Source organism: Ptychodera flava, chromosome 19 (genome assembly GCF_041260155.1).
Source record: "Ptychodera flava strain L36383 chromosome 19, AS_Pfla_20210202, whole genome shotgun sequence".
Lineage (NCBI taxonomy): Eukaryota > Metazoa > Hemichordata > Enteropneusta > Ptychoderidae > Ptychodera > Ptychodera flava.
The window spans coordinates 14,250,119-14,275,572 of record NC_091946.1 but is presented as its reverse complement, the minus strand read 5'-3'; the positions used below and the strand labels follow the sequence as shown (position 1 = coordinate 14,275,572).

Sequence of the window (25,454 nt, the reverse complement as noted above, 5' to 3'; positions counted from 1 at the left end):
GATTTTAACTGTGCTTTATTTATAAATGATAATGAAGTAAACACGTTAATACAAATCCATCATCCACATACCTTTTGTCATAATGATATTTGCATAGCCAATCAGAGCTACATAACAACATTACACAGTTCACATACAACATTCATATCAAATTCAGATTTGCGAAGAAAGATGCATTGACGTCTGGCAAAACAACCATGAACAGGAGAGGCCATGTGGCAATCACCATAAATCGACTTGTGTACATGTGATGTTAAGAATTGTCAACACTTCATCACCTTACCACTCGTACTATCTGCAATTAGCTCATTATAATTAAACAATAAGTTTATGACACCTCCCACTCAGATATAAAGATGAAGAGACAAGTTTGAAACTTAAAATAAAATCGATATATCACACATCATGAAATGTATCAGCATAGGTTTTTATTTTCGTATATTGCTATTGGCCCGTTCGAACGACAATTTGCGCACCATGCGTTTTGCTGTTGCAACACATTTGATATTTATCAAATTCACTGTATTAACAACACGATTGGAAGTAATTTGGAGAATTGGATACTCATATTTTTCAAATTTCTCAGAAGTGTTAGGTGTCCTATAGCTGAATGTTGCAATATAACAAATTACTCATAAAAACAAGTGTGTAATGTAAAGAGAAAGCAGAAGAGATAACATTTGCACATGGCACCCACATTACTTCACCATCCAATTATCTCAAATTAGTTCCAATCGTGTTTTGTAGTTTGTTAAGTGTTGTTTCTTTCCAAAGAATTCATACGTTTGAGATGGTGTGATTGGATTAAAAAACCCGTGGAAAATGGACCATGTATAAATGCGTCACTCTTTCCTCCTCCCCTCTTTCCAGGCGATATCAGAGGCGTTCTTGGTTTGTTCTTCGGAGCAAGTTTGTTGTCTGTTTTTGAGACTTTTGATTTACTCATCTTAAAGAGATACTTTGCGGTCGTCGACTAATATGGCCGTATAGAGAAATAGTAAGTACAAGTCCCCTTAGCTCAAGGCTTAGTTGAGCAAGCACGGACCATAAAGATAAAATGCACGGTCGTCAAGAAATCCAACATAATAATCTATTGCCATGGCCGAATTAATGTAATAATTACAATTCTTGTCCAGAAAATCGTCAAATTTTTTTGTTTAATATAAATTTTACATACGACGTATAACGCCCAATTTAATATTCTTCTGGTAATGGTAAGTATATTCGGCAGACACGGAATATAATTACCTGTTTTACTGCACTAGTAGTATTGATACGAGCTGAAACATTAAAAGGTAATAAACATTATTACTTTCAAGATACATGGCATTACAGTTAACTGCAGAGTTTTACATGTAAAACGATCGGAACTAATTTGGGATAATTTGATAGTGAAGTAATGCCGATTTAATCTACAAATGTTATCTCATCTGCTTTTCTTTTTACATTACACTCTTGTTTTATGAGTAATTTGTATTATTGCAACATTCAACTATCTTGCACCTAACACTTTTGAGAAATTTAAAAAACTTTGAAAATCAGATTATCCCAAATTAGTTCCAATCGTGTTATTTAGGTCATTCTGCCCTATGACCTTGACTTTATCAGTCAAGTTAAACGTTCTAGAAGGTCATGTTTATGACATCTGAAGATATTTTAGAACCGTTATTAGCATATTGATGGGCAATTTTGAACCAGATATTTTCTGGATAGAATCATTTTGGTATAAACACAGGACGGTACAGTTTTTTAGTTAGACCTTTTTGGATCACGTCAGTGTTTACTTCAAGACTATTTTAGGACCTTCACAATCACACTGGATTTTCTCTGTGAACTCTGCATGGTTCGGACAACGTCATGATCACTGAAGTTTAGAAGTTATTAATTGGCAACACGAAATCTCACATTAACACCCAATAGTGCATAGGCCAAGGGGCCATACAAATGGTTGGAACACCCACTTTGACCAACCAGGTACACATTTCTGGGAAGGTGAATAAACATTTGGCTGTTCTAATATTTGTAGATAAACGTCGACAATAGTAGATTTAGTGGATGTTTTATACTCCCAATCGGGCAAGTTTCTGTGTATGGAAAAGTTTGAATGATTATCATCAAGTTCGTCATAATCACCATCGATTCTACAATCATCGTCGTCGTCATGACCACCACGTCGTAATGATCATGCATATCTCTCTCCGTAATATTGCCACTTTTTTAAAGTTTTACATCAAACAGTAATATATTACACAGTTCCCAGGATGACCTATTCAGCCAAATGCTTTCATTATTAATGCCAGTTATACTAAGCGATGTTTAAAATAATGAAAGGGCCCCATTTCTTGTCAGATGCGAAACAGGTAACGGAAAACACAGAATAACAACAAGCGATTGAACCATACAGAAAACTTAAGATCCAAAAGTAACGAACCCTGATGACTTTCAATACATTTTATATTACCGTTTGTCGAAGATTTTAACAGGCCCATTATTTTTTCTCCGTTTTTAATCGAGACAGGCTGCCGGTTCTATTATTTAGTGTCAATGTTAATGGTAATACGTTCGCTATGTCAGTGCACTGTATGCCTCAATGGACTGTAAACGTTGTAAGTTAAGTCATTTGTCATAATTCTTGAACACAATGCTGCTTGTTGTAAATGGACACACGTTTGGTCCTGAAATCATTGTGAGCTGAAATTCACTTGAATCAGATGCAAGTGTACAACAGTGCGTTTCACCTAGGTACCGTAACTCAGCGTATGAGACGGACACAATCCACGTACAAAACAAACGATAAGCCCAATTGGGTATCACGACACGTTTGAAAGTCACCAACTTATTGATTAATTACAGTAAACCAGCATTGGGCAGCCGCTCTGTCTAGACTGAGAGATACACTTGATCTACAATGTGTGACTTTTTAGTTAGTTTCTGTTGAGAATGCCTTCACCTCTTGAAATATTAGCTAAAATTGCAAAAGAAACATTTACATTGTAGATCAAGTCGAGTCGATGGCTTTGAAATGTGTCCGTGATACCCAAGCTAATTGTGTATTTTGTACGTGAATTGTGTCCGTCTCATACACTGAGTTGCGGTACGTAGGACAAACGCACGGTAATAAGATGTTAAAAAGAAGGCTAAAGACGTTTTATTTCTACTTACTGTAATTAGAAGCAGATACATTATTTGTCTCAAGAGCAAAAATTTGCTTCGTAGACTAAGACATGTTATAACTTATTGTGCATTTCTGTTTTTCTATTTTATTCATGTCTCTTTGTGTACATGTAAATTTTCATTTACTATTGAATATTGGTAAGTTTGCGAGACTAATGCTCTCTTCTTTAGGAGAAAGCATCGGGAGGGGAGCGGGAGATTTCGGGGGGGGTATACATTATGCCAGGGGGATCTGACAAAAAATTGATATTGCAAAGAGGTACTTGAAATTTTATATCAAATCACTTCCTTCCAAATACCTTCCGGTACTTTCATTTCCTACCGTCATCACTTTCGGCGCGCCCTTTGGGCATAAATTTTAGGGTAATTTATTGATGATTCAAGCAGCAAATTCGACATAAAAGATTTAGGTTTTCATGATTTCTATTTACCCAGCCCCTCTGTTTTGCATGTTATTGTCCAAAAATGTCCTCTATAATGACTACAAGTTTTAACTTAACCTTTCAATAACAGTGTGGGAGATAACTTGTTTGATGACATTCTCCCATTGAAAATACATTTTGTCTAACTCAGTGTCGAACGTTCATGTCGCCGTATGTACGTATTTATATTTTTTTTATATTTTGAGAACTTTTACAGAATACATACTATATAGAATCAATAATAACTAGAAGCTTTAGGTCCAAAACCTTCAAATAAGAATGAAGAGATGATAAACTATGTGTCCACATACTCGTGAAATTCATTTCAACGGGAAAAATGCATGACCACCGTCCCTTTATATAGAACATGACCCTTCCACAGTTCAAAAGTGTTTTGCAATAAAAAGAGTGATCCTACCTCATTTCCATGCACAAAAAACACTGACCCTCCCCTGCACCGTGTCACAGTCTGTATCAATAATATTTTGATTGTCATATAATTTCTTATTTGATACTTGAACTTTTATAGAATAATTTTTTAACCTCTTCAAATAATGACTTGGGTGAAATTCCAATATAATATTTGTTATTCACATAAGCTCTTTTAAACAACCTTTTTACATTACGTACGTTTATATCAATTGTCAAACATTTATAAAAGCATAAATTTAGCTAGTTTTGTATTGCAAAAAAAATCATAGTTTCCTCATAGGCAACAATGTATAGTGAATCAACATTTTTTGAGAAATTCAAAAATCAAATTTCTTGCACACACATACACTTATAACAACCCAAGTCTTCCTAAGTACATAAATATCAGTTATTAAAGCATCTGTAAACACACAGATTAAGCTAGTTTCATATTAATAGTTCACTCATAGACTCCAGTGTATCATCAACATTTTCTGTGAAATTTCAAACTCAAATATTATTGTACAAGGAACTTGAACCAAACTGTTCTAATAAAATACAATTATGTCAATTATCCAGGGTCTATATATGCACAAATATTTCAGGTTTTCTAGTTGAAACAATTTTCACATTTTTGTCTCAGACTTCCATGTATAATGGATCATTATTTTCGACGAAATTCCAAAATCAAATTGCTTGTACACTAAGCATCTGTAAACACCCTAACCCCCTCTAATGAAGAACATTTTTGTCAAATATTCAATGCACGAGTATAGTAAGTTCTGTACTGGTAAAAAAAATGTTCACCTTTTTGTCATAAGACTCCCAAGTAAAGTTGATGAACATTTTCTGTGAAATTCCAACATCAAATTTCTTGTACACAAATGCACTTGCAATCACCCTCTTCTTATCAAGTACAATTATGTCAATTAATCCAGGACCCATATATGCTACGGTTATATTGGGAAAAATTATTCACAGTTTTGTCATAACTCCTATGTATAGTGGATCAACATCTTCAGTGAAATTCCAAAATCAATTTTTTTGTACACATATACACTTGTAAACACCCCATGCTGATCAAGTACACTTATGATAATTATCAAACGTCTATAGATAAACATAGTTTGCCAGTTTTACATTGGGAAATAAATATTCATAATTTTCTCATGAACTACCATGTATTGTGAAGCAACATTATCTATGGAAATCCAATAAATGAGTGTTTCTGTACCTGTGCGCACCTTTTACCTGCCACTTCAAGCAAAGTACATTTTAAAAAAATTATCAAACACATATAAATGTAGATATATAGCTTGTTTTTATGGGAAAATGTTAGTAGTTTGGTCAATAGCCTCCCATGTATTATGATTTGATATTTTGGATGAAGCACTATATCAGCCACATTTGGTTTACTTGGAGGGGACTTCAAAATTATAGAAGGGGGAAATTGAACGCATTATGAGTTTGTAAGAGGTTATCTAAAAATTCTGAGAACTTTTTTTAGAATCTCCTGCCTCGCCCTCCTATTGTTAATACACCCTTATATAGAAACTTTAAGGATAAGAATCAAAGAAGAAAATGATAATACTTTTCCTTTACAAAATAAATGATGACAATTTAATTTTAATTAATTTACAGCTGTCATCACTTAAACTGTGCTTGGTTTGCGTCGAAAATGTCACAATTTCGTTCGATATTGACTGTCATAAGGTCTGGTGTAAGCTCTATTAAAGTACTCTGTTCTGATATTGGCAAATATTATTACTTAATTTGGTAAGCATTTTATTCACATACGGATCACATGACAGTCAATTTGAATAACCTCTAAATGTTTGTTTCTTCCCATGCACAAACATTGCAATGTTTCAGGTTGAAATTTGCGTGATCAAGGGCTGTTGTGGCAATATTGCAAACCGCATGGGCAATTTTTGTTTGATTGTATTCATGATTTGGAATTTCCTGTTGGTAATTGATTCCTTTTCCAATGCCTTTAAGAGTCCGTAACAAACAGAAACTTGTACAGATAAAAAAAATCCCAGACATACTTTTCGGGTTCATTGTGTTGCTAATCGTGGGTGCCAATTTCGACTCAGTGGAAAAGTAATTAGACCTTTGACAAAATGATCGCAAAATACAAATCATAGTATTCGCTGATGCGCTGACTATTGGAAAAAAACTTTAATGGAGCTTTGAGCTCTTTTTTTGCAGAGGATAGATGCGTAACCGTTAAAATAAATTAGAGAACAAAGTTTTCTTATGGTAAATCATTAATGCAAATCCTATGTTAGTGACCCTTATATCGAATGCATGGGAGTACCTTTCTCTGACTCAATTGCGTCATTTGACAGATTACACGCATGGTTTAACATTATTCGTTTCCAAGCCCTTTAAACAGGTAGGGTATAACACTATCTAGGCCTCTACACTCTAAATCGTATGGCTTGTGTTTTAGTGTGATCAAATAATCGACATGGTGCCTGATGTCACTGGCGACATATGGTAGTCTTTTATATTTATACTAATCCCAAATTATCGGACAAACTTATGGCGCTTGCTTCTGTGATCCTGGGTGTTGTAGAGCAATATTAGTGCAATGCTAGTATTCAAAGGAAAGTTCTGGCGGCGCTTTTGCGGGTTTTAAAATCGATTTGCTGCATAGGATGAGAGAGAGAGAGTAAATTACTCGCTTTTGCATTTATCGTCCAGTTGCAAATAGTGCGGCTTACTGAACAAATAAAAGCGAATTACACAGCCATGCACATGTAACCAATGAAGTTCGAGGTGATAGATAATGGCACGTCTTAAGTGCCGTAAACTCCCCCATCCAGCGGGCTCATTCCTTGATAATGTACACCGGATATAAACAGGATGACGCCACTTTACCTTTTGTTCCGCGTTGTCAATGGAAATATATAGCAGACCTCCATTTGAAATTCATACGCTTTTGTTGAAAAATCAACCGATCGGAGGACAGCCCATGTTTAGACGCCAGTAGATGTCTTCTACGTCTATGTCAAGCCATGGCTTCCAAAGACACAGCCTCCACTTCGTTTGCAGACGAGACAAGTATCGGCGGGATCAAGTACGTTGGTGACAGGGAATCGGCCAGTTTTAGAAGGTAATCAACACATTCTCAGTTAAGGATCCGAAGCTGCAGTATTGGACTCTGATGAGATGGATATTATAAATCGTATTGAATTAACAGAAGTGTTTCGACCAAGGCGTGAATCCGTTTGAAGAAAATCGTTCACGGTCATCTGCGCGTCATACGCTTCTTCACATGAAATGAATATCAGAATATGATACGAAGGCTTGTCTGATTCTTTTGGCGTTTTGAATGGTTTCTTTGCTAACGTATCATCTTACATATTTTGTGTGTAATAATAGACAATAGACGCGAGATGCATGCCTTCATGACGCCATGTACCAGGCATATACTATAAGGTTTCTTTTAACATGTAAATAATCTACCGTGTAATGTACATGACAGAAAAGTGCCATCAACTTTGTGTGGTAAAAATGTTAATGTCTCAACAAAATAGACAGTACTCCTTAATCTACTAACTATACAGCTTTCCTGCTAAATTTTGAATCGATATGCATAACTGATATGACACCTGGTAGTGTTCTCACTAAACATTGACGGAAAGTTACTGGTATATTTTCTGACACTCAGATGCCAGCATACGGTCAATGACTTATATATACCACATCGATACATACATTAATAGTAAATACATACATACATACATACATACATACATACATACATACATACATACATACATACATACATACATACATACATGCATGCATGCATGCATACATTCATACATACATACATATTACACAGATCAAAATTAGTTCATACAGATATTTAGCATTTAAACAGACAGATATACAGAAAGACAGACAGACAGACATCGACACAAAGGCAGACTAGACTAAACATTGACGGAAAGCTACTGGTATATTTTCTGACACTCAGATGCCAGCATACGGTCAATGACTTATATATTCCACATCGGTACATACATACATACATACATACATACATACATACATACATACATACATACATACTACACAGATCAAAATTAGTACGTACAGATACTTGACATTTAGACAGATATACAGAAAGACAGACAGACAGACGTCGAAACAAAGGCAGACACAAAGACAGACATGTGGAAGGGTATTCTGTAATGTTATCCATGTGCTACTAATGATATCACCCTTTTAAAAGTTTGCAATTCTTTTTTTTTAACATCTAAACGTTGAGCAATCATATGATGAAATGCTTCACTTACAATAATGCAAGCGTCTATTAAGGTTTAGTTTGCTTATTTTGATTCATTGATCAAGCGCTTTTAGAAGTCACTATTACAGAGCGTTGGGGTACAAAACCATGTCCGTAGTCGACAACATTAAAAACTTGAAAACACTGATGAACACTATAGAGGAGAATCACAAATAAAAGTCCTCCTTTGGAGTCATCTATGAGTACACAATGTACATATATTACATAGTGTCTCTGCTCCGGAACCTGTATGAATAGATGATAATCCCTGTGTCAATACTATAATTAAACTGTTTACCTTAAATATTTTCAACATTGTGTGAAATAAATTAACATCAATAAAATAATAGAACTCAACCCAACAACTGAACTTCTTCAATTTCGAATTAAATTATGATCATCATTTTTCGACCGCAATCAAGAAGATCCCGGCTGATTGTATTTAAAGAATTGTATGTATTACAGGGAGCAAACGTCGTTATTTTTTGTTTCCCGGGAAAAAGCAACACAAAATAATTCCATGTTGCAGATGCTGCAAGCTGTAGTCGTGTTTTGACGACCAGCCATGGCGGTACCCTCTGTGACCTTTTCGATCTTTGCATAGAGTAGTAACTCGTCCATCCAAAAAGCTTCTACGTTAATTACTTTCTAGATTAAAGGCGAAATGGATACCAAAGTGTAAAAATCCAATAAATACTATTGACTAGTCTTTCAGTTTCTCTCCTAATTACATCGCACCAACAATAACTATCACAGTCTGTTGACAATAGCTGTTCTATGATCATAAATCAATTGATTATAAATGACCTGTTCGATGCTCGCGGTTAGAACACTGATGAATGATGTTTTTAAAGAACTTAGATCTTTAAAGTTACTCTACTGCCGACCTACAGCAAGGTATATGTGTAGGTCAAAGTTTTAAACAGACACCTTATATTCTAGTTTTAACAACGATAGGTGATCGAAAAGAAATAAACTGTGACGTTGCTTTACGTGAAATATTGTGCTTTCAACACGATTGGAACTAAATTGGGATAATTGGATTTGCAACATTTCTCAAGAATTTTAGAAATTTGTCTAATATTACACCATATTTGCTTACCATCTTTAAAATTTTATTAAAAATTTACGATGCTGTTGAAATGTTATGAGTAAGAATCAGTGCATGATAGTATCTAATACAATATTGTTCAAAACATTTGAACAATATTCATATTTGAATGAAAATATGAGAGTTTGTCTGTAGTACCTTCATTACTGAAACACTAGTAACAAACTCAGTTTGTCACTTTTCCTCGACCAAATAAAGCTTTTCGATTGATTTACAGTTAAGTCAGTCAGGGTCATTTAAAATGTGCCCTGACTCAATTTAATGTTTATGAAGCCTTAAATTCACGAAAAGGTCAGGGGCTTTTCAAAAGTGCCCTGACTCAAAAGTCGTTAAGTAGAGAAATTTTAAGCATTTTGTCTCTTTTCTTTAGTATATTTACACAAAAATGAACTTTTTTCATGAAAATGAATCCGATGAAAGACGTATGCAATAATCGTTGTGTTTTCGTTGTTTTGTTCGATGAGAACAATATTTCAAATTTTACACTATTCTATCATTTTGTAAAATTTGAGCTGTAAAAATTTCGATTTCGTTACATTTTTCTAATAATTACTCTCATCCAATTTTCCCAAATTAGTTCCAATCGTGTTTTTCGTAAACATTTGCATAGTTCCCTGAAGCCATATTTCAAAAACCAACGCTACTCTGTATTGTAATTGAGCTATTAGCTTTCCCCAAAAGCAAACACGTTAAGTAAACATCACACACGAACGATTTATATTACGCGCAGGGCAAATCTGATTGATCAGCGTTTTAATGAATGGAATTTAACTGCCTCATTACCCAAACTGACATTTTGTACGGCATAAAATTTCATTGTCCAATACCTTTATCAAACAAAAGTTTAAACATAAGTTTGAATGTAAATTCCTGTTCCTTTGATTTGCGGGGCATAATCTGGAACTTGTTACAACCACAAAAATCCGTCCAATATCGACCTTGTACATGTTTCTGTTCTATCCTTTTATTTCTATCAATATAAATGATTAATGATATTAATACAGTTTAACATTGTTCGACAAAAAACATTTCGGCCGCGAAGCACGCTATTTTTATTTCCTATTTCGGCTCTTAGCGCAACATTTGGTCATGAGAAACGATAAATAAGTGAGAGTAGGTAAATAACTTTGCCAAGTTAGTCACGGACAGAATAAGGCAGTATACGTCTCCGGGGAACCATTTTCTCACTATAAATTTATAAAATATTCTCATAGTCTGGCGTTTGAATGGACTCATTTGAATGCCTTTGAAGCTCTTGCTGTTTTAATTTTCTTTTTTTTTGTTTGTTTATTTTGTGAAAACCGTTAAAACGAATATTTCCACGCAGAATGAACGAAATAAAGTGTAGCCATGAATTAAAATATCAGTCAATTTTATGTAATTATATTCTCTACACCAAAACTGCGCAGTTGATCCTTGAATTATACTTTAATGCACTAAAGAGAATGGTTTTTAATGTTTCTGTGCTTGTAATTTTTCTTTATGAAAGTCTAGCAAAAATCTAGAGTCAATGCTATTTCGAGGTGCGTGTTGCATTTTGTGTTTATTTATTGAAGTTGAATACAGAGTACCTTTAAACTAAACTAAAGTACCGTGCCCGTACAAACAGGATTTCCAAAATTAGGATCTCATTGGATAATGCACGTCGTGCATAAAAATAACCTCTGAATATTACCGTCTTTTTGACAGCGGGATTCCCCAATTCCTGGTTCTCGCACTAATGATTGTTGACGTTGATTGTTTGTGTGGTTTCAGTCCTACAGGTAGACAATTGGCTCCGAAGCTGATTCAAAACCTAGCCCATGAAGTTATAACTATGTCTCTCGTCAATTTATAGATTCCTCTGGCTATTAATCGTGCTAGGTGCGGCGACTGCTCTCGGTATACAGTGTCACAAAATTGTGACTACGTTCATGATGAAACCCGTCTCCATCAACATTGAACGTCTGGAAGTCCCTACAATGCCCTTCCCTGCCTTAACGTTCTGCAACAACAATCTTGTAAGGTGAGTAAAGGTTTTTTTGCGTACGTCCGTCATCTAGCCGTTACTATCTCATACAGTAGTGGAATATTTGTTTATGCCGTAGAAGGTAACCGATAAATTTGTTAATCGTTGGCAAAGGAAATGCCAAGTCATATGACAAATAATAAAGATTATTACATATGTACGACAGTTTACTTGCATCGAAGCGCGCGCGTACTACCGTTATTTGCACTGCAGTGCAATACCAAAAACATTATGCCATTTCTTTATGTTAATGAGTACTTACCAATTTTAACCCGGAACTACTTTTGTTTGTAAACACAAAAAATGTCGGCTACAAGATTTCATTTCCCTTTAGTTCAATGCTAGTTACCTTAAAATGGATGACGTTACCAAAAAATAACTACGAAGCAAAAACATTGACTACAGGCGACGTCGGCGGAGGCACGGTTACGAGTGGTTCGATACACGGTGACCGCCGGCCGTGGCCGTGCATAGCCACGGCGGCCATCATGTATCGAAACACACGCAACTGTGGACACAGCGGAACCAATTAAACAGTTAACATTTTCAGAGAATTTTTTTGCCGGTAGTTTTCTCACTGGAATTCCCTGTTTACAATCCTTAAGAATATTTAGAAAGTCATTTTTGCGTGCAGTTTACTCTGTGCTTGTGTGTCCTACAGGCTATTGATAACAGTGAGCGCCGTGTGCCACGATGAACACTTAAATTTGACCGTTCGTAAAGTTACATTTGCCGTATCTGACACTTAAAATTCACGTAAAAATCTTTGAACAGTTATTTGTATCGATCATTTAGAAGAATTCAAGCTCAAAATGTGAAAAAGTTAAAAGCGTTCCATTTCCAAAGTTATCTTCGTTTGACTATCTATGGCATGTTGCTACGTATGTGTGAGCGATCGCAAGCAGTTTGAGCTCTCCGACGTTCCTCTGACGTTATTCTTGATAAACAAGTATAAAAAATAGTTTAACCACAGACAAATATAGAACAGACTAGCAACGCGACATGGCCTTTTGTTCCATGGTCGTCTCGGTAGACTATGGCCTTTTCATATTAAAATGAGCTTCACAGGTGTTAGATTTTTTGGAGACTTTGTTTGTGGTTGATAATTGCACGGGAATATGCGAAAAAACGACGAGATGGCATCGTGCTGCTAGTCGCGTAACAACCATAGTTACTTTGTGAGCTCTCAGGGCAGAAACACTGCTTCACGCCAATCAAAACATAACATGCCAGCAGTTTCATAAACATGTCCTTCCTTGACGAATGTGTAAAAGACGGTATGACTGACCGTAAACCATTGAATAAAATCTGACAGTATCGATAAAAAACTTTCAACTTTGGTTCAAACACGCTCATTATATATTCATTAAAAGGTAAGAAGAATTTTTAAAATGGTAAAACTCACCTCCCTGAAGCTCAAAGCTTTCCACTTTTCGCCAACGTGCCAATTCTCCTCAGTACCACAAGACAACAACTCAACACAAACTTTGCCGAACATACTTTGCTTAAAAATTAGCGAAAATCCGGAAACTACCGAAGGGTGCATGGTCGGCACTCTTCGGAGAAAAGAGTCGAGAGCTTCCTGAGGCGAGGCAAACATGGAGGGCTTACGTAACCGCTTCACACCTTGAACAATGCCCGTTGCTAGTCTGTTGTATATATTTGTCTGTGGTTTAACCATTCTAAATAGAGGGTGTGATGGCGTTGACCAATGAAAGTGAAAGCTGATTCGATGCCTCATTACAGTGATGTCAAAGTTATATAACTCCGCCGGGTCGAGCTGAAGGTTTGACAGACAAGTAGTACGCACGACTAATCGTCGATTTTCTCTATGAATAATGCAAATAAAAGATAGAACATATGTACTGATAACAGAACCCCATGGCCCGTGAGTACGAGTGCGCCGTACTGGCCGTATTTGCACGAGTGCTGCGATGTATTCGGCTGTCCTCTCACTCACTTCGCTTGTGAAAGGACTGCCGCCGAATACACCGCAGCACTCGTGCAAATACCACTAGTACGGCGAGCTGGCACTGACAGATCATGGGGTTCCGTCATATTATCTAAAATAATTGTAAGAAATTTTGATGATAATAATTGTTATAAATCACTTTCAGTATGGATCGTTCAGAGTCTACAAGCAGTGTTTCACATGTTCAGAGACAAGTTTAGACGAATGAAGTATTGCTTTACAAAGGGGAAACATTCAACCCCATGAACCATAACGTTTTGCATATATTCCTAATGAACACGATTGGAACTAATTGGGATAATTGGATGGTGAAGAAATGTCTGTTTGATCTGCAAATGTCAGCTCATCTGCTTTCCTTTTTAAGTTACACAGTTGTTTTTATGAGTAATTTGTAATATTGCAACAATCAGCCAAAGAGCACCTAACACTTTTGAGAAAGTTTAAAGATATGAAAATCCAATTATCCCAAATTAATTCCAATCGTGTTAATTTTACTTGCAAACCAAACTGAGTAACTTAACAGAACCTATTGAAGGACAATCATTCAAGTATTCTTAACATACAACATGAAACTTTATATGCAAACTTCCATCCCTCTTACAAACTGTTAAATCAAGGTTACACGATAGAAAGACTTGTCTGTACATTCAACGCTTTTTGGCAGGTATCGCAAGCTGATAGATAAATACAATATGTCTCTTCGACAAATGATCGGTAATGGCATCAATGACATCGGACCTCAGTGACCACTACCTATTTGACCTACAGATTGATATATGGCGGGTGCCACATATGGGGAAGGATGCGCTTACTATTTTCGAAACACCTAAAATCACTTCTTGGTGTTTTGCCAGAGGTCCATATATCTTTCTTTCATGAATTTGACTTTGTTGCGTGGACCGGTTATTTACTGTCTGTTCTGTGCTGTTTTGTGTCTATTTTATTGTATTACGAATTTTTACCTTGTCTAATTGGATTACGGATGGGTATGATTGCGATTATTGAAACCATAAATAGTGAATTCATGGATACCCCTGGCAAATATGAACGCTATGATCATATAAGTTGGCCAAAACACCCTAAAGATTGGACAATAAGAAAAATTGCAAAACAAGAACGATTTAAAGCTAACGGTGGGCATTTTTTTCCAAATTTACACTTCGAATTATTTCAGTTTTCCTACTTTTGTTATACAGGAAATCCCTTCTCGCTGAGGATGCCGGATATTTAAACCTGGAGATCTCACAGCAAGTCTCACAAACTATCTTTAGCCGAGAGTACATGGGGATTGAACGGTATACCGATGTAGACTATCGAGGAGCCGACTATGGCGTCAAGTTCGGATCGGATTTACTCGGCTACATGGAAGCAGTGGCCCACAAAACAGAAGATGCTATCCTCTGGTAATAATCTTGATCTACCTTACAATGCTACTTTACCAAAATATGAGCCTTGAGTGATTTCTATCTAAACGCGATATTTTAAATATGTCTCACACTTTTAGGGATTGTGCATAAATGAAAGATGCCGTCATCGTGTTTCGTTGTTTAATCCAACGTTAAGTACCAAAAGAAATAATCATTGTGCTAAAATCACTAATATTTTATTTATGATTTTTTTATTTAGACTTTATTTAAAGAGGGTTAATATCCAAGACAGGAAACCTGGTTAGCATAAACGCTAATCTTCCCCAAGATCCTCTAGACATACAAAATACTAAGATATTAAGAATATGAAATGCAACGCAAGACGCACGAAAAACAAAACTTGAAACAAAAGCAGTAAAACTATACACTTTATAAATATTAAACCGTACATGTTGAAACACTAGAAATCTAAATCATAAACAAATTGGCGGAAGATAAAAAAAATAACATGTGCTATGAAAACAATATCTAGGTATCTTTTTATTTCGAGACAAATCTTTAGAAAAGCTAATTTAGAGTATCGTTTAGGATGCACTTCAGAATACTTTGTGTTAATACAATTAATATCCCAAGGTTGAATACATGGTTACGTGGCTGCTCAGGCCATTCTCAAACATTTCAGTGCCTTCAACGAACTTCATTAACATCTTCCCCGTTAATTGAAGGTAAAATTACGTCATTGATCTCTGACATAATCTTTGATCGCAGTCCTTTAATTTGCACCAGGTGTCGTTGGCGAGGTGAAAATTGCGGCCCAGAGAATTTTACAAAGACAGTCACAAATTATGGTGTGTGCTTCACATTTAATTCTGGAGAGTCCGGGGAAGTACACCATGAGTATTCCTCAGGTAAGTATCGATAAAATGAGGTAGAATAAGATCGTCGCGGGTGACCTCTACGATATTCGCCGCTTAACTGAAAGCAGATAATTTTGATGAAACTAAAAGTGTGTTAAGTTACTTTGAAAGCATGTCACATTGCTTGTAAGTACATACACTCATTTGGTCCAGTAATAATGGTCGTTCGTCATTCGTCTGCAGTTTTGAAACATCAACACTTCACTCAAGCCATTAGAAATACCAAATTTACTGAAGTTATCTTCACAAATGGCAACAAACTGAAGCTCGCACACACACACTCACACACACTCATAGTTTTTCAATAATAACTCAACTTACTACAAAAACAGGATGGTTGAACAGTCCCATATACATTACGTTTACTTTTTTGTATGTCCCACACAAGTTCTGTAGATAACATTGTAGATAAAACGGACCTACTCATTTGAGTGTTTGGATACGGAGGTGCCGAAATGCTTATTATGTTGATGATATCTAAACAGTTTGCTGTCGGTCTATGTCAACACTCTAGGTAGACCAAACATGATACAATGAATGCAGACAGATGCTGATTAGGATTTTCTGGGAGACACATGGATAAACAGTGAGACTGTGAGAGGTTCATGTCAGACAGAAATGTCTTTTGAATACTGGTTTTTATTCTGTCATATGGAAGCTTTAATGAAAAGACTTTTAATGAAAACGCTGAGCCATGGACACCACACAACATATCGGCTTTCATGTATACAGTATAACATTTGTACTGAAAATTAAACATCTCGCTGCCTAGCCTGTTTTGTGTTTACAGGAAGCTAGGACTAAGGTTTTCATGGTGTCAACAATTCTAGTAATATCAAAATGCCATGGTATAGCTATAATATATGTTTCAATACCGAATAAAGGGGATTTTGAACTGTAAAAAAACGTCTCCATAGACTCTGACAATGTGATTAAAATATGTAATAACAATATTGTAGATTGTCAAATAAACTAGAACAAGTAGTGAGTGGTGTTTAAAAGTTGAAGGGCATGCATGTTCTAAGAAGTAAAACTTGACAGACGTCTAAGTGACACTCCACTCCACTGTTTATTCTTGTGTGTCTATAAAAACTGATTGAAATCAGTACGTCTTATGGTTAGCCAGAGTGCTGTCCTAATAACTTCGGTCTTTTCTCTCAACACAAGTAATTGAGCAGTCCCTTGTGTGTTCTATCCAGACACTGAAATGAGTTGGTTCTTTTTATCTAGAATGTTATCTACAAAAACTTGTAATAATGTAAACGTAATGTATATGAGACTCTTCAACCATCCTGTTTATTTGCTGTATTTGTGACTCTGAGTTTCATGCTTTCGCGACCTGCGTCAGACAACTTTTCATGCATGTTATAATATTTAATGATATAGTGTTTCCTATATACATGTACTAATAAAATTAAGGTGAACGGCATGGTCTCATGGTTTATCTTAATGTGGAGTTAGCAGACTACATAAGTGGTCCACGGGATACTGTTGGCTTCAAAGCCATGGTTCACGACCAAGGAGACGTCCCAAACATCGAGGACCTGGGATTTGCTCTTTCTCCAGGGACACATACTCTCGTAGCATTGGCACCGAAAAAGGTTTGAACGTTAGCGATAATTTTATGGAACCGTTGATCAAATGAATGGCATGGTGCTACATGATATATCACCACTTGCGGGTCTGATATATCACTCATCATGACATATTTATGCTGTTCAACCTAATGATTACGTGCTCAGCTGCATGCCTTTAAGTTTCACACCCCTCTGCATACACAAGAAATCGATCCGTGGCTTCTTCCAATTTTGCTCTTTTAGGTTACAAGGAATCACTTATCACCTTGTCAATACATCTGCTGTTTGTGTGTGTGTGATGCATTTTGCTTTATTCAATTGGTCCAGACCCATATTCGATAGCATGTTTCAAAGCGCTTGCTCGAGCATCGCGTGAAACTCATCAAACTGCAGTGACAAGTTCAATGTCATGTTGCTGTACAGAAAAATATACGAACTCAAGCTTACGCAATGTCCCTTTAAATGTATAAGGCAGTTTCTACCCACCTTTCCTTCCTAACACCGTAGGAAAATCTCCTCCCCGAACCCAAAGGTCACTCTAACTGCATCACGCAGACCAAGGCGAGGATGAAATACTTCAATGGCGACTACTCCAGGTCAAAGTGTAACATAGAATGTGTGACGTCATACATTTTGGACGAATGTGGCTGCAGATACTTCTATATGCCAGGTGACGCACTTCATTACTAATTGGAAAGTTTAAATAGGAATATTGATTTTCATACACTGTATCATGATATATGACATAAATACCTTCATATGTACGCAAGCGTGCATGCATACCACGCATGCCGATATATATACCTGTAGATCTACCTTGTTACCTACCTACCGGCCTACCTACCTGCGTGGCTGTATGCATGCATGAATACATACATACACACATACACATACATACATACATACATACATACATACATACATATATACGCAGACAGACAAACACATTTGACGATAGATTGTTACAAGTTATGAGGCAATGACGTCACATGATCGCACCATTTCTCACATAATGCACATCATATATTCACAGGTGACGCACGCTATTGCCTACCAGAAGAAATGGGTAACTGCTATTTTGAAGCGATGGGTAATATCAATATATTTAATAGTAAATGTATCATCGTCCGCATCATCGTCAACGCAGTAATCTTAATAATCACCATCATTATCATTATCATCATCATCATCGCATTCGTTTGGATAATCATGATCCCCTATTGCCTTAAGGGTGCGCGACAACTACTGCTCTTCCAAGCAATGAAATCTATGCAAAGAACTTAGCTCGAAACCCCAGTAAAGTATAAATTAAATGAAAGCCAAGATGTTGATAAATGCTGCGATTTTTTTTTTTTTTATGATTGAATTATTTGTTTTCGATAGGTTATTCAAACTAACCATCACTTGATCGGCATGTAAACAATGCTTACAAAATACAAAGTACAGTATTTGCAATATCTGTGCTTTCTGAAAATATAAACATTAATAGGCTTACGAGCTCATTTTTGACCGATTTTTTTAGGTTGGGCCAAACACTTCAAGTTGGCTAGGAACCTTAAATACTTCAGATGATCTAATTGCATTCAGTAAAGTTGATATCTATTATTGTTAATTGCTTTCTTACCTTAATTATTGGAGTAATGACAGCTGACTAGCCTCTTCAACTATATGTATGTAAATGCAAATTTTAAGTGAGTGATTTTAATGATTTACGGCTCCTTAAGTACGGTGCCATTCTTCATTCGCTACAGAGGACCTTGCAACGAACACTTCTTTCTGCACACATTGCCAAGATGCATGTGACCTTGTCTCCTATGATATGTCGCTCTCCTATCAATCCTACCCGTCATTCCCAGTGGTACGAGACTTGAACAGAAAGGGCGATGTGATGTGTCGTAATGCTTACGCCGACTATTTTAGGTTAGTTTCTCTGACCGACCTTTTAATTTTTTTGTTACCAGACAGGGTAAGTTTCTCAGTAAGTATCGCTATAATAACATGTGAACTGATCGCAAACAAACGAAACGGCCATTACTTTTAGCCTCATATATTTACCACCTTTTTTAAATCCATCACGGCCTATACTTTAGTCATACAATAAGTGTGATAATTACGTCAAGTTGCATCCCTACTCAGATTTTTTTTGTAACAGAAATGTTAAATGCAAATGTATGCACTGAACTAGTTAATATGACTTAAAACTTTTTCCCTCTCTTACCCGGTAGTTTTTTGTGGCCTGTCCGATATCTTACCAGAAAAAGCAGATGTATCCAAAACTGCAAAGCTCCCCGTATATATACTCATCTCCGGATCCCTACCGTGTGATTTACTCTTCCTTTTGCCGAGCCTAGCAAATTGCCGTGTTCTGCATTCGTCCATCGGACGTTTGTTTTTTTTCAGAGTTTTGCTATCCGGCGACTGGCGTTTGCATGCCAGCCAGTTCCTCGCGCGCTGATACGTAGAAAATAGTGCTCGCCATTGTGCAAACAACGCAATTGCGAAAAAACGTGTGAGCGCAAAGAGCTTCGTTTTGTAATACATTTACCTTTACGCCATGGTGGTCCCATCTACAACGATATATCTACCTCATGAATCTTTCCAAGTCGTGTTCACAATACGAAAACTGCATTAAATTGCATCTTACCATGCTGGAATCGCAAAACCGTAGACAGTGAAAAATTGGGACAAATAAATTGTGCACGTGATTGCTTACATGTAGACCTAACTAACCTGGTCTAGAAACTAATATAATGTTTTCATTTTGTTACAGAATGGCTATAGCGGATGATCATTACATACCGTGCCTATTGGCCACTGATTTGCAGTCTATCTTAACACTTTTATCGACACACCTTAGATACTACGGCCATAATATTTCAAAGAACATCCAGTACGAATACATGATTGGATTGCTGAATGCCACCCTGCCTGTATTCTATGAGAATATATACTATGAACTGAATCTCATTGTTACACTTAACATGTACCGGGAAGCCTACGACATGGTGAACGACAACGACACTAGCGACCTCACCGTTGGCGGTGATATCTACAATCGTACGTACAATGCTGCACACGAGCATCTCATACATCGACAGTGGTATGAGATTCTCCTAAGCAGGAGCATTCCGACCACGTTTGAAGACTCGCAAGTGTTTCAAGGTAACAAGACGATCGACAGCGCCGCCGCCAGCAGAGTTTTACTTGTCACTTTCATGAAAGCCTACGATGAAATTTTTGACTCGATTTACGATTCTTACAGAGACTGTTTTGAGGAGAGATTTGCAAGTCTGCGGGAAAAAATGTCAGGCGAAGAAATTTGTTTTCTACATGTCAGGTCAGTACAAGGGTCTCGTCTGAAAATTGAAGGGCAATATTATAATCTATCAATTAATTTTTATCGCACAGAGCTTCGCAAAAATTCATACCATCAAATGTTCGATTAATACCTTTCTCTGGAAGGGTCAATCTGCCTGTATTTTTGCATAGATGTTTCAGTTCTTGTGGCTTGTAGCATATTCAGTGAATGTCTTGGGTTAACCCTTCAAAATGCATGACTCTATGATATGTACAGGCCCGGGGTTATTCATCTGATCCCGTCATTTTTCTATGGGGGACAAAAATGTTGAAAGGCCGAAGATTTCATTGACTTGAATATTTGTGTGTATAATATTGAAACACAATATTTTCAGCGTACAGACAGGAAAAATGTAAATATCAAAATGTGTAAAAAAGCTGCTTCGTGTCACTTGTCAATGTCTTTGTAAGAAACATTTGAAATGTGCAATTGAGTACATACATACAATCATAAAGCGATAGGGTGCCAAGTTTATAGTTCGGTATACAAATATTTGAACATCAGTCACAGCCACACTAAATAATTTCCAATATTTTCAGGCAAAACGTGGTTAAAGTGAATGTCTATTTCAAAGATATGTGGGAAATCATTACCCAAAGAGCTGACTACCAAGTCTTCAGTGTCATATGTAAATATAAATAGACATTGCTTCTTCCTCAGCACGAATTTATTTTTAATGCATGTTGTGATATAAGAGAGATGATGATTGATATTGAGAACTTTGAGACATTGACTGTAGATGCTCGCTGATCAACACTAAGCACAATTTTGACAACGCGAAGGTAGCAGTTCTTGACTAATAAATCAACTGGTTTCCACGTGGTATCACAGAAGCGAGAATAATAGCATGCCCAGTCACGTGTCGTACGATCATGACAATGACTGCTACAATTCACCACCCACATAGCTCTCCCTGTCACGTTATGTGTGATCCTGACTTTAAAGCTTCAGTTCAACACTCGCTGATACATCTTTCTTCCTCACATGACCTACGATCAATAATCTATTGTCCGACTTCATTATGATTACTACTGATAAAGAATAACTAAAATCCACAGCCTCACTGGCTTGTTGTTTACTTTTTAAACCCTTTCTTTAACAATATAGCAATACGTATTTTGTTTTCATTTATTGCTACCTTAGACTCTGCCAGAAAATGTCTTTAAATTTGCTGTAACAGTTGTAATTTTTAGGCTGAATATGACAGTCATACCATTGAATGCTCATTAGGGAAGTTTAATTGAAGATTTCTTAAATGCAGTTCCTTTTCAAGGGCATCAGACTATGCAGGTTATGTAATTTTATCTGAACACCCCAGAACACGTGAAATTTTGACTGGTCTACGCCTACGGCAACAAATTAATATAATAATGCTAGGATTTGTAGTTTAGAAATTACCTCAGGAGGCGAGACGGCTACGTTGAGAAGACTCTGATCAAGGTGTCAATAGCTGTGCATGCTAGTATGGTAATGAACGTTTTTAATACAAAGGGTTTACTTATCAGGCCTGTCATAACCTACCGACCCCATTAATAATGAAACCTTGCCAGTGTGTAATTATTGCGAATACATCATGTTTTTCTCTTTCAGGCGATATCGGTGGTGTCCTTGGTTTGTTCTTCGGAGCAAGTTTGCTGTCCGTTTTCGAAATTTTCGATTTTCTCATCTTGAGGAGATGCTGTAAGAAGACAGTGACGCCAGCGACAAACCCTGACTAATGGACGATATAGCAGTCGTCTGTTCAGATTATAACACATCTCATCCGCAGTCTGTGTTCTAATTTTCCAAGTGATAGCAATGTGGGATGCGATCTTTTTGTGCTGATCCACGTAAACGACGTCATCAGGCATCATTTGTCGGAACAGTTGCTTGCCAAGCATCAGTTCCGAAAATGATGCCCGCTGACGTCAGAAAAACATTGGCGCATGCGCGAAGTGGAAAGTAAACAAAAATGTCGTCTGCGGCCGAGCAAAACGATAGTCGAGAAATTTCTCGGTTTATCCTACTTTCTGAAGAAGAACTGAATGCTCTGGTTTCCAACAAGGACTCGAATCGAGCGAAAACGATTATCAATGGTACATTGAACATATTGCAGAATTATTGCGACCTAGTCGGGAAAAACTGTTTCTTGCCGAACTACTCCAACATATTACATCATACACGCGACAAGTTTTGTATATTGTACGTTCTTATGCATGGCTACGGATGAGGTGTGTTATAAAACACGCATTGACTGGCCCTGAGAGTAACAGCATACGTCTTTAACCCCTCGGGCCTGTCAGTCACCCCAAAAACAGACTGTTTCCCTCGGCCTACGGTCTCGGGAAACAGTCTGTTTTGGGGGTGACTCACAGTCCCTGGGGGTACAGACGTATGCTGTTGCCCTCATGGTCAGTCAATATGTGTATACTGTTGTACCTGATGATGCCAGGATTTATGACACCATGTGTAAACACTGTGCACGTGGTCTGGTGCGCATGCACACCACTGAGCCTGTTCATAAAATTTCACCAATGCTACCTTCTATTAGATATTCTTAATGATATTCGACACAATTATCATCACATTTTATTTCTACATTATAATGAAATCTTACAGTCTTCTCTTACTTCTATTATAAATACCCTCTCTCTTTGATGAATTTCTTTTATACAATTTAAAAGGTAAACATTCCAAAGTTGTTCTCAGACTGGCCACGTCTGGAGTATTGAGATGAAGATAGTGTAAAGATTCTTGTAAACATTTACGTTGCATGAGTCACTTAACAGCTTTATTGATAATTGTGTCGTCGATAATAAGGAGACCATCTCATCGATGACAAATCTTTTTTAAAGATCTTTACAATTTGTCATTATAGCCGACCCGGGGGTACTCCCAACAAAAAGGTATACTCCGGTGGATCACTTTTCACGCAAAATTCTCAAGATGGATCAATCGTCATCTGAAAACTCCCTAAACATAGATCGATAACATAGGAAATGTCCCTATATTTATAAAAAAAAATCCAGAAATCTTTAACGATGTTTAAAATTTTTGGATTATAAATGAGTAGATGTTTTCAACATGGGCACTTCCCCGTATGAAAATAATAGAAGTGCACCCCACTTCTTCCCCAGAAGCCGACCATTTGTGACACATCGTTGAGTGGTAATTTATACATATTGAACTTCCAAGGGTCTGAGAATCGCCCATCGACCTGTAGATCAAGGAAAGTTAGTGAGATACATGACTATGTACATTTCTATTTTGTGTTTGAATATACTTTAGATTGAATGCACTTCAGAGTGAATTTTTGGACTAAAAAAAGCTTACAATCCTTTTTCACCTACCACTTGTTGGTACTCATTTCAAAGCTCTTGCAGTAAGAAAAATCACCGTCTTAGTTTTTCGAAAATAAAAAACAACACGTGAGGCGGCTATTTTGAACTTCAAATATCTGCAAATGTTAGGTAATTCGTCTCTATTGTGAAAAACTTTTCAAAGTGATCTCTGATTTTAATTCTTGAGTTGGTAAGAGATTTGTTTAACGTTTTCTTTAGTAAAGTTAGAGCAAAGGTTAAAGTCAAAACCTTCCAGGCGCATACTACCTAATAAGCAATCCTCGCTGACTGTAACATGTCCCTGAGGGTGATTGGTTTGAATTTTATACTTCGGACACGGACCGAACATGTTTAGAACGATACCATTTTACGTATATCCCCATTTTTTATTTCCCCCTTTTTCTCCCGGTATACCTAAAGTGGCAATAATTCAATTACAAATAATATCATCTTATATTTGCAATGTAAGTAAATGGTTATATTCAGAATGCAAAACACTGTACACATTACGATGAGGGCTGTCGTGATATTAAAATATGACTATTTTGGTAGTATATTGACAGCCAAATATATACAATCATAGAAATCAGGACCATGGGAAAACTGTAACAGCAGTGTTTGCGAAAGCACTGTCATGACTATTAGCCGATTTAATGAGTGGATGGAAAGGAAATAGCAAATCGGTAGACGTTTGATTATTATCCCTGTCCTTTGAGGACTGAGATAACAATACTCGCTCTCCAAATAGACACTAATGGACGCCTGGGAGCTCATTAATCTCAGCTTTAAAGAAAACAGGACCTCTGAATGCATGTCATACTATTTTTTTTCAAATTTAAAGTCCATAGCTCTTAATAGTTGCAACTTTAATCAAAATCCATTCTTTGCAGCGTAACTTCAACCAATGTTTGAAAAATAAGAACATGGCGGGGCTATTTAAAATATATTTTGCAAATAAAATAAAGTGATCCACAAATGTCTGTTGCCATCATACAACTTGCACTGTGCGCATGCGTTCAGGCGTTTGTGCCTTGTGCCCTTATCTTGACGCATGACGCTGCACTTTTTGCTGTAATTGATACATTTTGCATTTGGTATTCCCGATACTACACATTTGCATGAAGGACTGCAAATAATGTGGAAGTGTCGTCACCATTTTTAACTGTCCGACAAATCACGGTCCCTCGCCGTGGACAAATTTAGCAAACAACGCCTGATTAATATGCAACCAGAAGATAAAATTAGACCAAATAAGGAGAAAGTAGGGGGCAAACGAAGTGCAACCAATCTGCTATAATGGAAGTATTTACTCACTAGTTTTAGTTTTTGGGGGATGTTTATGCACTCGTTTATCTCTAATTTTCAGAGTCAATCCATTAAGTTGAAACATTCAAATTAAACGCTTTTTAAAACGCTTAAAATATGCAACCAGAAGATAAAATTAGACATAATAAGGACAAAGTAGGGGGCAAACGAAGTGTAACCAATCTGCTATTATGGAAGTATTTACTCAC

General features: G+C 36.7%; 1 protein-coding gene and 1 long non-coding RNA gene across 2 annotated transcripts in view; both read left to right on the top strand.

The window, feature by feature from the left end:
• Window positions 1–22,338, top strand: part of LOC139118730 (uncharacterized) — a 29,242-nt gene extending 6,904 nt beyond the window's left edge. Inside the window, exons 3-12 of the mRNA XM_070682146.1 lie at window positions 11,259–11,426; window positions 14,598–14,804; window positions 15,555–15,676; window positions 17,105–17,286; window positions 17,770–17,932; window positions 18,296–18,352; window positions 19,014–19,182; window positions 20,033–20,599; window positions 21,160–21,248; window positions 22,211–22,338. Of these exons, the coding sequence (XP_070538247.1) occupies window positions 11,259–11,426; window positions 14,598–14,804; window positions 15,555–15,676; window positions 17,105–17,286; window positions 17,770–17,932; window positions 18,296–18,352; window positions 19,014–19,182; window positions 20,033–20,599; window positions 21,160–21,248; window positions 22,211–22,338 (1,852 nt within the window). The remainder of the gene's footprint in view (window positions 1–11,258; window positions 11,427–14,597; window positions 14,805–15,554; window positions 15,677–17,104; window positions 17,287–17,769; window positions 17,933–18,295; window positions 18,353–19,013; window positions 19,183–20,032; window positions 20,600–21,159; window positions 21,249–22,210) is intronic.
• LOC139118657 (uncharacterized) overlaps window positions 1–25,454 on the top strand; it is a 358,536-nt gene that overhangs the window by 91,860 nt on the left and 241,222 nt on the right. The gene's annotated exons all lie outside the window — the stretch shown is intronic.